General features: G+C 32.9%; 2 protein-coding genes across 7 annotated transcripts; one reads left to right on the forward strand and one right to left on the reverse strand.

Moving 5' to 3' along the window:
• Positions 1 to 561: 561 nt before the first annotated feature.
• Positions 562 to 4,747, reverse strand: LOC128393301 (DNA-directed RNA polymerase II subunit RPB2). The gene is made up of 4 exons (XM_053353447.1): positions 4,269 to 4,747; positions 1,539 to 4,183; positions 1,260 to 1,458; positions 562 to 1,186 (listed from the first exon to the last, which is right to left on the reverse strand). Exons 1-4 carry the CDS (start codon positions 4,467 to 4,469, stop codon positions 713 to 715), a joined length of 3,519 nt encoding a protein of 1,172 aa, XP_053209422.1. The 5' UTR covers positions 4,470 to 4,747; the 3' UTR covers positions 562 to 712.
• Positions 4,748 to 4,976: 229 nt separating this feature from the next.
• On the forward strand, positions 4,977 to 9,091 carry LOC128392909 (ubiquitin-conjugating enzyme E2 Q2-like). Of its 6 annotated transcripts, none has more exons than XR_008326053.1 (8): positions 4,977 to 5,331; positions 6,110 to 6,214; positions 6,420 to 7,151; positions 7,336 to 7,440; positions 7,700 to 7,766; positions 7,901 to 8,045; positions 8,326 to 8,348; positions 8,423 to 9,091. XR_008326053.1 is itself a non-coding variant. In XM_053352999.1 (6 exons), exons 1-6 carry the CDS (start codon positions 5,170 to 5,172, stop codon positions 7,930 to 7,932), a joined length of 1,203 nt encoding a protein of 400 aa, XP_053208974.1. In that variant the 5' UTR covers positions 4,977 to 5,169; the 3' UTR covers positions 7,933 to 8,282. The 6 variants fall into 6 exon arrangements, 2 of the variants coding, with proteins under 2 accessions (XP_053208974.1, XP_053208975.1); XR_008326055.1 differs by having other exon boundaries at positions 7,901 to 8,019; XR_008326052.1 differs by lacking the exon at positions 8,326 to 8,348.
• Positions 9,092 to 13,658: the final 4,567 nt, after the last annotated feature.

Raw genomic sequence — 13,658 nt, forward strand, 5'->3', positions numbered from 1 at the left:
ACATGAACAATTTAAAATAATAGGATCTATTAGTTAGAAATTGATTCTAACCAAAGTTGATAAACGAAAATATTTTTTATCATAATTTGTGTTACTATTGATCAATTGTATTTACAGTAAATGACCAATTAACTGTGGTTGGTTAAAGTTATCGTACGGATTAACCTCGACAAGATTAGTTGTTTTTATGTTGTCGGGTGAAATTCTCGGTGATAATTCATGATATTCATGAGAATCAGATGTATCCTGTTGATTATTGATCGGTAGAGTGGAGATTGATATTTGTGGTACTCGTTGTCGAACTCGAGTTCGAACATCCAAAGAAGCGTAATGGTTTGATTCTGTTTCTGGTGGTATTAAATTGGTTGTTGAGATTCGGGAAGAAAAAGAAACAGCTCACTCGGTTTAGTCTCTTTTCTTTATCTTCTCTTTCTTTTTTTCTCTTTCTATTTTGTTTCTTCTTCTTTTCTTCTTCTTCATGAGATCACAATTCAAATGAATAGAGTTTCAAATACTCTTTTGGGATTGGTAATCAATCGTAACAATCGATGATTAATTGAGTTTTCTTATTATGAATAATTGTGTTTATTATTTTCTGATGAAAATGATGAAACATTTTGGTGTTAAATTGGGAAAGGAAAAAATTACATTTGTTTTTTTTTGCTTTTTCGAGTTTGAATGTTGTTGTTGTTGTTGTTGTGGTGGTGACAATTTAAACAACGATACGAGGAGCGATTTGCATTGACATTAATTCTTGGAATAAAAGTTTACAAGCATAAGGTAGTCTGACTTGAGAGATTTGAGTTTTGTTGCGACAATTTTTACATTCGAATGTATTGTTACGGAGATTAGCGATACAGATTAGGCCACATAAGTTGCATACGTGAACTCGATATGGATCGGAAACCTCGAAAAGACGTTCTCTCAAAAATTGAGCTGCTCCATGAGCGATTTGACAATCACGTTCCATTTCACCGAAACGTAAACCTCCATCTCTTGCACGACCTTCCATCGGTTGTCGTACTAAAATTTGAACAGGACCTCGAGCTCGGGAATGAATCTTATCGTCTACCATGTGTTTAAGACGCTGATAATAAGTTGGTCCTAAGAAAATTTGAGCATTTACTTTACGACCAGTATAACCATTAAACATCACTTCGTAACCTCTTAAATGATAACCATATTCCTAAGAGAACAAAACAAAAATTATAAAATCATCTCTTGATGGAAAATGGAGACGAAATAAAATCTACACTTACGGCAAGAAGCTCTGAAATTTTTTGGACATTTACTGTATCGTTGAAAGGAGTTGCATCACCAATTTCCCCTTTGTTGGCTGATACTTTTCCTTGGAGACATTCAATCAAGTGACCAATGGTCATACGAGATGGAATAGCGTGAGGATTGATAATAATATCTGGTGTAATACCTTCACAAGTGAAAGGCATGTCTTCTTGCCTGGAAAATAAATAATAAATTAGATTAGAATTGATTTTTTTTCTCAAATTGATCAACATTAAATTGTTCGTTATTTTTACCTGTAAGGAATACCACAAGTTCCCTTTTGTCCGTGACGAGAGGCAAATTTGTCACCAATTTGTGGTATTCTAACTGATCGTACTCTTATTTTACAAAATTTGTAACCATCGTTGTTAATTGTGATCATCACTTGATCAACAATACCGGTTTCACTATTACGAAGGAAAGTTGATGCATCTCTTTTAACAAACTTTTTGGTCGTTGCTTCGAGTTCATCTTCGTTTTCAGGTAATAAAACTGTTTTGCCGATGATAACATCGTCACCTGACACTCTGCTACCTGGGGCAATTATACCATCATCTTCAAGTTTATCATAAATTGCATTACGCATATTTTGACATGTATCACGACTTGGCCTTTCAAATTGTTCTTCTTGATCACCAAGTCTTTTTAACTCGGCATCTTTGTAAGATCGATAGAAAACAGATCTAAAGAAACCACGATCGATGGCTGATGAATTTAAAATAACGGAATCTTCTTGATTGTATCCAGTGTAGGACATGATGGCGACAATTGAATTAATTCCAGCAGGTAATTCTCTGAAACGTAAATACTCCATGGATCTAGTGGTGACCAATGGTTTTTGTGGATAATAAAGTACATGGGCTAAAGTGTCCATACGAACATGAAAATTGGTAATATAAACACCCATGGCTTGTTTACCCATAGCAGATTGATAAGTGTTACGAGGTGATTGGTTGTGATCGGGAAAGGGAATGATGGAAGCACAAACACCAAGAATCATGGACGGATGAATTTCACAATGGGTATAAGTTGAACAATAGGCCATTTCAATGTCTTGTAAATCATCGGGTGTCATGGCAATCATGACGGTTTCCTCTTCTGATGTGTCAATATATTCAACGACACCACTTCCAACCAGATCACCCCAACTGTAATTATTGTATTCTCTTTCTTTTAACATGTCAATGTGACTCTTTTTGAGTAAAAGTTTCTGATTTTCGACAATCAGTAAAGGTCGACAAATTCGACCCGCGTCGGTAAAAATTCTAATCTCTCTGTCACGAATATCACGAACCATAGATACTTCTGATACAACGATGTCCATTTGACGACGAAGTTTCCTGAGAGTTGCCATAAGTAGATCGGGTTCACGATGAATTCCAACCCAACAACCATTTACAAAGATTTTCGTTGCATCAGCAATAGTTGAAGGAGCAGTTTCTTCAAGATTTTCCATACTCCATTCCTCCAAGAATTCAAGAATTGGAGATGGATTTGAACCAACGGAAATGTAAGCCATAAGAGCTAAATTTTTGACTAAACCGACAGCATGACCTTCGGGAGTTTCAGCGGGACAAATCATACCCCATAAAGTGTTGTGAAGTTGACGAGGTTTAGCTAATTTACCATCACGACCAATTGGTGAATTGACACGACGAAGATGGGATAAAGTTGAAGCGTAGGTTAATCTGTTAAGTACTTGTGAAACACCGGCACGAGCTTGATGAGCTTTCTTTTGATCACCCCAATTACCGGTAGCCAGGGAGTATCTTAATCCATCAGAAATTATTCTTGTTTTAATCGCAAGATCAAGATTAAAATCTTTTCCACTGTCGATGAATTTCTGAGCATACATTCGTACTTCTTTTGTTAAATTTCTGAAAAGTCCACGGAAAAGGTAAGCCATCAATGGACCAGCTAAATCAAGCCTTTTATTACCATAATGATCTCTGTCATCTAGTTCACGACGACCCAAAGCCGCAACCAAAAGTCGATGTACCATATAACCAAGATAATAAGCTTTCTTTGTCTCACAATAATCACTTATACCAACATGAGGTAACATTTCTTTCTGTAAAATTTCTTTGGCATATTTGATTCTTTTCTCTTTGGTAACACCAGGTCTTGCACCTCTAACACCGATGAAATTGAGAGCAACATTTTGCTCTTGCACAACGAAAGCTTCGTCTAGTGAAGGTTTAACCATTTCCATGATTTCGGGATCTTCAAAATCGTAAACAATATGTTCTAAAATATCTCGATCAGCGACAAAACCAAGAGCACGGAAAACAATCATAATTGGAATCTCTTGTTTGATGTAGGGAATAATGGCAATGATTCGTTGTCCAATAGCGGTTTTTTTAGTTCCATGACTTCCTCTGGAAAGCATATTAACCCAAAGTGTACTTGTTGGTCGAGATGAGTGTTCAATACAAGAACGACATTCAGCTTTATAGGCATATTTTGAGTCTTTCATACTAAAAACATATACAGAATTAGTTGCCATCTTTTCCTGGGCAATTAAAACCTTTTCAGATCCATTGATGATGAAATATCCACCAGGATCAAGTGGACATTCATTTAGTTCAGTTAAATCACGATCAGTTAAACCATACAAGTAGCAAGATTTTGATCGTAACATGACTGGAATTTTACCAATAAATGTTTTCTGATGTTGAGTTTCAACTGGTTCCTGACCTTCCTTGATAACTGTTTTGGTGACATCAACATAAAGAGGAGCAGCATAAGTTAAATTACGTAGTCTTGCTTCATTAGGTAACATAGGAGCTGGTGCACCATCTTTTTCCCAATGAGTAGGTTTGGATAAGTAAAGTTGCTCAAATTTCAACACATATCTTGGAGGATTTTCAACTTCACCAGAAGCATGTTGAGCTTCAGCCTGTAGACATAAAAGAAAATAACACATTTAATCAAAGAAAATAACACAGCAACAAAAAAAAATCAATAAACGTCAAGAAAAATACCTGTAATTCAATGAGAGCTGAATCTTCAACAATCTTCTGCACCGACATATCAATAAACTCATCGAAAGAGTCCAATTGTTGTCTAACCAAACCTTTCTCATCGAAATATGAACTAATCACAACCCAACAAGCTTCTTGCCATAAATCTGGTGCGATTTCGGCATTATCCCCTTCATCAAACATATCACCCTCATCATCCATAATGATGAATTTGCCGGTTTAACACCAGACACACACAAACACAAATAAGAATAGAAAAAAAAAATTAAAACCAACAACACCAGCAAATAAAATCACCTCCTAAAGACACAACAAACCATAGAAGAAAATAAAATAACAATAATCCAATACCAGGACACTAAGAAGATTATGTTAATAACAATTTAAGAATAAAAAATGAAACAGAAACAATTAATTAATCATCTAAATCAATGAGAAAGAGAAAAGTAAACAATCAAATGCAAGATTGGAAAAAGACTCACACCAAGTGAAAAAAAAAGCTCCACATTCTTACCGCCATTTTTGAAATTCTATCGAAATGATCGCAAGTATCCGATAGAATATCGACTGTTTTCGAGTCCGAACCTCAGATTCGGATCTTAGTATAAAAAGAAAAAAGGAAAACAATAAGGTCAATAGATGGCAGTTCTCGTGTGGTGATTCAAGTGCTTAATGTTGTGACAAATGTTTGTGTTATTTTGATTTTATTTTCTCTCTTTCTATCTTCTCAGGTTATAATATAATATAATTCTCTCTTGTTATTACATTCGCCATCTCCATTGGTATTTAAAACGCGAAACAAATTGTAATAGTAATAGATTTAAATTATTAGTTTAAAAATTGAAAATTTTCTACTATTGGAAACAAAGAGAAAATAAATTCTATTCTAAATTTCTAAATTATGGCTTGTCTTATAACATTGAAAAAAGATTTAAGACGTTTAGAGACCATTTTTCCTAAAGATCATGAACGATTTCAGTTAATGAACGCCACAGTCGATGAATTAACATGTACATTTATTGGCAGAAATGGTAAAAAATATGAGATTCACGCAAATTTTACGGTAAGCCTTTCATTTTATTTCTAATTTTTCCCTTTGTCTTCATCATTTTCTCTTGCTTTTTTTCTTTCTCCTTTCTATCTTTCTCTCTCTCTCTCTCTCTCTCTCTCTCTCTCTCTCTCTCTGTTGTATGTGTGTCTTTTTTTTATATTTCTTTCATTTTTTTTCTTCACCTTTTCCTCTGTCCACTTGTGCTTCTCCTTCTTCACCTTTTTCTCTTTACATCAAGTGTGTTGTCCTTTTGACTTTTTTGTCCACATTAAACGTAGTCTATATTGGAAAATAGCACTTGATTTTAAAGTACAATATTCCAAGATTTAATATTTTAAAGTCTCTCTCTCTCTTTCCTTTCTTTCTTTTCTCTGTGAGTGTGTATTTTGTTTCCTTTTGCTTCTGCTACTCCTCTTTCTTTCCTTTCCTTTCTTTCCTCTTATTTCACAATCTTGCTCTTTTTTTGATTTTATTTTCTTCTCTATCTCTATCTTACTTTGCTTCCCTCTTTCCTCTTTCTCACTCTCTCTTTCTCTCTTTCTCTCTTTCTTTCATCTCTCTTTAATCCTCTCTATTTTCTCTGTTTTTCCACTTCTCTCTGTATCTTTTTTGTTGTTATTCCCCTTGTGCATCTCTTGTCCATTTTTTTCTTATATAAATTTCATTTCACGGCCTTATCATCTTATTTCTTTCTTTCTCTTTCTCTTTCTTTTATTCTCTCTTACTTTTTATTCTCTTTCTCTAATCCTACTTTTTTTTCTTTCTTTTCTCTCTTTGTTCTGTTCTACAGGAAACCTATCCAGAGGCACCACCAGTTTGGTTCTCCGAGGTTGAAGACGAAAGTATCAGTAATATCGTACAATATTTGAGCAACACAAATGGTGTTGAAAATTACGTATGTGTTATCATATTTTTAATTCGATGTGTTCAATGTTGTTATCTGTGTGTGAATGTTGCGTATTTTTGTTCTTAATCTTCATCAATGGACTTTCACTTAGTAATTGATTTTTTCTTCTCTCCTTCAATCTTCTTCTTCTTCTTCTCTATATTCTTTTGGTTTCGTTTTCTTTAACTCCCGCTTTATCCCCGCCAATCTATAGATTCTACAACAGGTAAAAGTTCTCGTTCGTGAATTATGCAAAGATCACAATCTTCCAGAACCAACCGAACTGGGTCAACTTTGTGATGTGTCAACACCATTGATTAACGGTGCTTTACAATGTTCAAATTCACGTTCTTCTTTTGCCACCGAGAATAGTGGTGATTCGGGTTATATTAATGATAATGATGAAGTAAATCAGGCAAATGTCAATAATCATCCATCCTCTGATACTGAGGAAGATTCAGATATGGAAGATGAAGATTTACCAATAGAAATGGAAGAAGATGCCAGCAATGCAGATAAGTCAAAAGATGACGGGTTAAGCCATGAACACACAGCAACACTTGAAAGACTCAAGCAAAATCAACGGGAAGGCTATTTGAGAGGTGCAGTTAGTGGATCTGTACAAGCATCCGATAGATTAATGAAAGAATTGAGAGAAGTTTATCGATCAGAAAGCTTTAAGAAAGGTGTATTTTGTGTTGAATTGATCAACGATTCCCTTTACGAGTGGAATGTCAAATTATTTATTGTAGATCCAGATAGTCCTTTGCATAATGATCTGAGAATATTGAAAGAAAAAGAGGGAAAAGATCACATTTTATTGAACATTTTATTCAAGGAAACTTATCCTTTCGAACCACCATTTGTTCGTGTTGTTCATCCCATGATTCAAGGTGGTTATGTGCTTTGCGGTGGAGCGATTTGTATGGAACTACTAACGAAACAGGTAACACTTGATCAATTAACTCTTTATTTCTTCATTTCAAAAGAATTTCCTCTTTTTTCTTTTATATTCCAACATCTTATATACTCACCTCTTTTTTCTTTTCTTTTCTTTTCTTCTCTCTCTCTCTCTCTCTCTCTCTCTTTCTCTTCTTAACCTTCACCACCAAATTTTCGGGCCTCCACAGGGATGGAGCAGTGCGTACACAGTTGAAGCTATTATTTTACAAATAGCTGCTACCTTAGTTAAGGGCAAAGCTCGTATTCAATTCCATGGAAATAAGGTATTCAAGGTTCCTCTTTCTACTTTAATCATCAAATGAGCAACGCAGTTAATTTATTCATAGTTTGACATTAACATTGAGTGTATTCAACATTGTTGCTACTCTTTTGATTCTCATTTAGATTCTCACTTGTATCTCTTCTGTAATTTTTTATGTCTCTCTTTTGTCTAACGAATCTCTTTTTTCTCTCTCCTCTCTCTCTTGCATCATTCACACCACTCCCTCTTCACTGCCTCTTTCTCTCCTTCTACTATTGTTGATCCCTCAGGGCCAATATAGTCTCGCTCGGGCACAACAAACTTACAGATCTCTTGTACAAATACACGAGAAAAATGGTAAAGTATCTCTGATTGATTGGTAACAAATTTAACCATTCAAATTAATGGATGATCATGATGATGATGATGCCATTGATTTAAATTAAAATTCTATTCTAATAACTTTCTTCTTTTTTCTTTTTTCTCTGTAGGTTGGTTCACACCTCCAAAAGAAGATGGTTAACCTTTATCGTTTGTTTATCACTAAAAAAACTGAAAAAACACCAATAACAATTTACTCGATTATCATTTGAAGACATTAGATTAACAAGTAATCAACAATTACTCAGTATTACAGTGAGAACGGATTTCTATCTTGTTTAATCTTGATTTTGTAATAATCTACCTCTCTCTCTCTCTCTCTCTCGCTCTTTTTCTCTCTCTCTCTTTCTCTTCGATCACAAACTCTACACACGAAAGCAACAAAAAAATCTATTCTTTCTTTTCTTTCGACTTAAATATGTTCCATTAATTTTGTTTGTTATCAAACAAGATAAAAATAAACAAATGTTTTCACTGTGATCATATTTTTAATTGTTTATTTGTGTAACTCTTTATTTTCTCAATTAATTTACAGGTACGTTTCGTCTCGAGTTTTTCGTACGTTCGAATATTATTTCAACTCTTCTCAACTATTTACCGTTAATTTGTTATTATCTTCTTTCTATCAACAGGTTTTAAATTGTGAAAAATCAAATTTGATTTATTTTTCGCTTCTTCCTCAATCAAACTATTGGATTTACAAAGAAGATGCCAAACAAAAACAACCAAAAATGCTGAATTTTTATCTTTTAATTAGCTGATTCTTGTTTTGTTTCCTTTACCATCATCGTCTAAATTAACAATTAACCAGGAATGTAATTAGTGGATTTACATGGAGTGTTGGTCACCTTAATTTTTTGTTTTCCTTCTTCTTTGCAATCAAATTAATCATTTTTGATTTGCTCTGTTAATCAACCTGCTTCCTTACTCTTCATCGACATTCATTACCTAAAATCTTACATCATTTCTAATTTACCATCATTTTAAGGATTAATTGTTTCAACATTATTTACAATAGGACAAACTAACAAATTAACTTTTATCTTTTAATCCTTTTTTGATAAAGAAGAACAAAAAAAAACAATTAATGATTCAACTTGAAACAATTAACTTTAAAAGGATAAACAATTGAAGAAGAGCAAAAAATGAACTAATTTACATAAAATCTACTTCGAAATGATGACCCTCATTCTAAATCCATTGGTTAATTGCAACATGATTCTCATCATTATCTTTTCTATTTAAGACCATAATATTCATACGAGAAAAAGAAACAATTAATAAATAGACTAAACAATTAATTCTAATCGAACAAAATTTGGCTATTTCCAATTGTTTATTATTATTCTCTTGAAATGTTCTCTTCTAAACAGAGACCAGAAAGATTGAGGAAAATGTTCACTTCTCAATATAATTAATCTTTCGTTTATCAAACTAAATTACTTGAAAATTTAATCGAAATCAATCGACAATTAAAACGAATCATATTTATCAAACCCAGAGGTCAATGCATTAAACATTAAACTTCAAGCTGCCCTGAAGGTCCATTCGGACTCTGAACTAAGCGTTCAGTTTACAAAATAAAAAAAAATTCTTTGTTGTTTTGTAAAATTTTAAATTTAATATCATTTTAAAGTCAATAGCAATTTAAATTCAGTTGATTTTTAAGTTCAAATTTGATTAGAGTTGAAAATAGGTGCCGTTTATTTGAGATGAAGGAGAAATTAGTTCCAAAGATAGTTTGACTCATTAGAATTGATCCTTGTGATGAGATGAACAATAATAACACAACATTTAATTTTAAATTCACAGGTAAAGTTAATTAAATCAAAATTCATGAGGAGCGAAAAAAGTTAAACTTTTCCAAAAAAATCATCGATTTTAGTTAGTATTTCAGACGACAGGTGTCGCTGTTTTTTTCTAAATCAATGATGAGATCGGAATGAAAAACGTGCTCTTAATTAAATCAGTTTAATTGTTAAAATTATCAATATTAATTACAAAATTGTGACTAAATTGTGTTAACTAAACATCAAGGAAACCACAGAACATAAAAAAGGTAAAGTAAAAGTAAAAGAAATAATAATAACAAATAAAAAAGAGAACAGGCTATGATAGCCATAAAGAGAACGTTAAAAAGAGAATATTCAAATATTCTAAAATGAAAAATAATAGAAAAGAAATTTAATTCTATTCTTAAATTTATATAGAAAACAATGGAAATTGATTTGGCCAAGAAATTACAGAGAAAGATTATGAATAAGTTCCCATCAAGGAGTGATTGGAACATAACGATAAAGGCGATGAAGATAGCGGATATGATGGAGATTGCATCGAAAGGATATCCAATATTGCTGAATCAACAGTTGATAAATGATGCAAAGATTAATAATACAACATGCAACAAAATAAAGTTTGTGTTGTCATATTTGTTGGACAAACAAGAATCTCTTCCTCTTAATCAGATAGAGAAAAACTTTCTTCAAAGTGTTGACAAAGAAATATTGAAAAATGCTTCAGTTTTGGAAATGATGCATTCGTCGCTATCCAATCAATCTATAATATCGTACTCTGGAAAATCTGATGCATCTTCTAAAGTATCTTTGAAAGAGATTAAAAACAATCCATCGACATCCAAGATTAATATTAATATGGAAGATGAGTCAATGAGTGAACTTAACAAAGCATCTACATCAACACAAGCAGCAGATAAACCACAGTTTCCATTGGCAACGAATAAAGATAAACCGCCATCTCCAATGGCAACAACTGAGACAGTAGATCAACCTCGTCTAATGACAATAATTGAAAAAGCGCCACCTAGGAATGAAAAAAGAAAAACGGGAAGCTCAAAGATTGGAGAAAATATTAATAATAATATTGAAATGGATGATGACAATATTATTAATAATATTGAAATGGATGGAGATAATATTAATAACAATATGGAAATGGATGGAGATAATTTCGTACCTTTTTGGATAGAAGAATCTCAATTTGAAATGGACTCGGTGTCTCAAGTTGGAAAAGGAAAAAATATCAAAAGAAAATTTGGAGAAGTTGATTTATACAAAGAATCAATAAAAGTGAGACTGGGAAATGATCGAAGAGTAAAAAAGGTATTTCACAACATCATTGAAAAGCCAATACCTGATTCATGGAAACCATGGTCGAATATTCTAATGGAACCAATTTTTCTTGCGACGAACAAAGAAAAAGATACTGATCTCTTATACAGAATGATATCAAGATCACTAAAAGATAAATCACTTGAGCCTTTTGCTGCGAGAATCATCAAGAGCAAAGATGCAGTGAGAGTTATATGCTCTGATATGCATGACATCAAAGATGCGAAAGAAAAATTAAGCAAATGGTATCCGGATATTATCATCAGAGATCCTGGAGTATTCGATCCAAAAATAAGAATATCATTTGTTCCAAGGAAAATTGAAAACAAAGATGAGGCGATAGAAATCACGAAATTAATATTGATACAAAATGGTTGCGGTGGCAAAGGTAAATGGACATTGGAAAACTACTTTGTGTCAAATAAAAATTGGTCAGATCTGATAATATCAGTATCACCAAGAATTCGTGATTACATTCAAGAAAGAAGAGGTCAATTATTCTTTGAGCTCAAACCGTTGAGAGTAGTTGACTACTTTCATATTAATATTTGTATTCGCTGCTTTTCGTATTCTCATTCATCAAAAAGATGTAACAATCAAATCACCTGTCGATGGTGCTCAGCACAACATGAATCAGCAAATTGTGGAGTTCGAATTCATCCTGATAAATATAAATGCTTTGTCTGCAAAGATAAAGAGGATAATAATCACACTCCGTTAGACTGGTTATGCCCGGAATACCAAAGAAGATTACGATTCGCGATACAAAGAATCAATTATAATTATGAGTGGATCATTAGGATTTAAATGGTTTATTAACAATAAGCTTAAAGCTTAGATAACCTCTTCAAGAGGAAATTTTTCTTCTTTTTTATTTTCTTTTAATATTTAAAAAACAACGAATTTTAGACTCTTCAAGAGTTTATTAACATTCTAACTAACAATTATTAATGAAACTTTTCTTCTGATTAATGATACTAACATCTATCTTTTCTCTCTATTATTGACACTAATATTATTCTCTCTCATTAACAAAACATGATATTGTATGAATTATAAAATGATACAATGTATGATCTAATCAATAACAACATTATTATTATCATTAACCTCGTTAATATTAATATTCGGAATGGATGAAGATTTGAATTTTCCGATATATTTAACCTTTAGATGAAAAAGTGGATTGGCGAAATCAACAATCTTGGGGATAATGGTCAACGGACTATTGGTGGGTAAATGATCAATAAAATCACCAACACTCTTGCACTGGGATAAAGTATAATGTTGAATTACCATCAAATCAACTTCGTCATCATCAGGAATATTAATGGTTCGTTTTAAGTGTCGAATTAAATCATCGGGCTTCTGATCTCGAAAGGTGAGAACATCGGGAATAGCTTTCGGACCACGGACATTAAGAAAAACAGCCTCATCTTTAGATAAATCACCGTAAAGAAGAATATTATTATTGGTAAAGGTTAATCCATTGAGGGAAGTGAACATCAGGTTACGGGTATTATTCAACATCTTTGAAAAAGGAATCTCAACACATGGACGATTATTAATATTATTAGTGATTCGAGTCTCGATTCGTGGAGTGAATGAATTTTGAATAACGGTTAATGCAGTTGATCGAGAACATGAGGACTGATGATTAACGTAATTGTCAATTTTCATGACAGAGGTACACTTTGGACATCGAATTCGAATTTGTGAATACATGGATCTTTCAAATTTACCCAAATATCGAAAATACGGATCTCGAAAGTCATGGGAACAGCTTCGATCAGGACATCTAGTCTCCTCCTTCTGGTACCGCTCATTGAAGCGAAAATTATTAATATTGAATGAATAAGGGTAACAGCAATTTCCACAATAAACTTTGGTACAAAAAACTCGACGGTTACCACCATCGTGAATACGTGGATCGAGAGCGAGATTAGAACACAAATAACATTTAAAACTTTCCCAGAAATCGGGACCTTGGACTAACTTAGAAGGAACAATCATGATTCACAATTTAAGAAAATTATTAATAATATTGATAATATTTATAATAAGATCGATCGCGTCGAAAAATAATATGAAAATGAAAATAATAACAAGTAAGTACCTTTTATAAGATTCAAATTTAGCGACTTTTTCTTTAGAGTCATGAAGCCATGGAAACCGGTTAATTCTGGACTCAATGAGTAATCATGCTTTCAATAATTCACTGGAATGTTCATAAAAGCCATGAAAAAATGGAGACAATCTTCAAGAAGCTTTTTAAAACCAATACAATAATATCGGTTAATGAACTGAGTGAATCCTGGTTATCGGAAAAAATTAGTGAAAATTGTACCAATGACAACCTGGATGGAAACTTCATTTGTGTTGGTAATGGGAAGATCTTTGTGAACAACAAAACCATGATAATTGTGCCAAAGGAAATTGCCTGTAAAAATATTAATATTCACGTTGATTCAGTGGTTGGAGTGGAGATATTCATAGATAATAGAAAATATCTAATAATGAGTGTATATGGACCACTAAAAACTTCGATAGACAAAGTTAAACGATTTTGGTGTAATATCAAAGATATTATGGAGATAAATACATGTCCAATAATATTAAATGGTGACATGAATTTCGAACATCGACTGTGGTCACCAAGGAGAGAGAAATGGAGTGATATTGAAATATCAAACAGGTTGAGATCGACTCATTCTCCTGAGGAAAAGAACTTCACCTTTAC

The sequence above is a fragment of the Panonychus citri genome, unplaced genomic scaffold (assembly GCF_014898815.1).
Source record: "Panonychus citri isolate SS breed McGregor unplaced genomic scaffold, ASM1489881v1 Contig00138, whole genome shotgun sequence".
Classification (NCBI taxonomy): Eukaryota; Metazoa; Arthropoda; class Arachnida; order Trombidiformes; family Tetranychidae; genus Panonychus; species Panonychus citri.

Bases quoted from the DNA above. Each gene is read 5' to 3' on its own strand.
- LOC128392909 (XM_053352999.1), top strand. From the start codon at position 5,170: ATGGCTTGTCTTATAACATTGAAAAAAGATTTAAGACGTTTAGAGACC. The intron at 5,332-6,109 runs GTAAGCCTTTCA...TCTGTTCTACAG, and splicing joins AGATTCACGCAAATTTTACG to GAAACCTATCCAGAGGCACC. The intron at 6,215-6,419 runs GTATGTGTTATC...GCCAATCTATAG, and splicing joins CAAATGGTGTTGAAAATTAC to ATTCTACAACAGGTAAAAGT.
- LOC128393301 (XM_053353447.1), bottom strand. From the start codon at position 4,469: ATGGATGATGAGGGTGATATGTTTGATGAAGGGGATAATGCCGAAATC. The intron at 1,459-1,538 runs GTAAAAATAACG...TTTATTTTCCAG, and splicing joins ACTTGTGGTATTCCTTACAG to GCAAGAAGACATGCCTTTCA. The intron at 1,187-1,259 runs GTAAGTGTAGAT...TTGTTCTCTTAG, and splicing joins AAATTTCAGAGCTTCTTGCC to GAATATGGTTATCATTTAAG.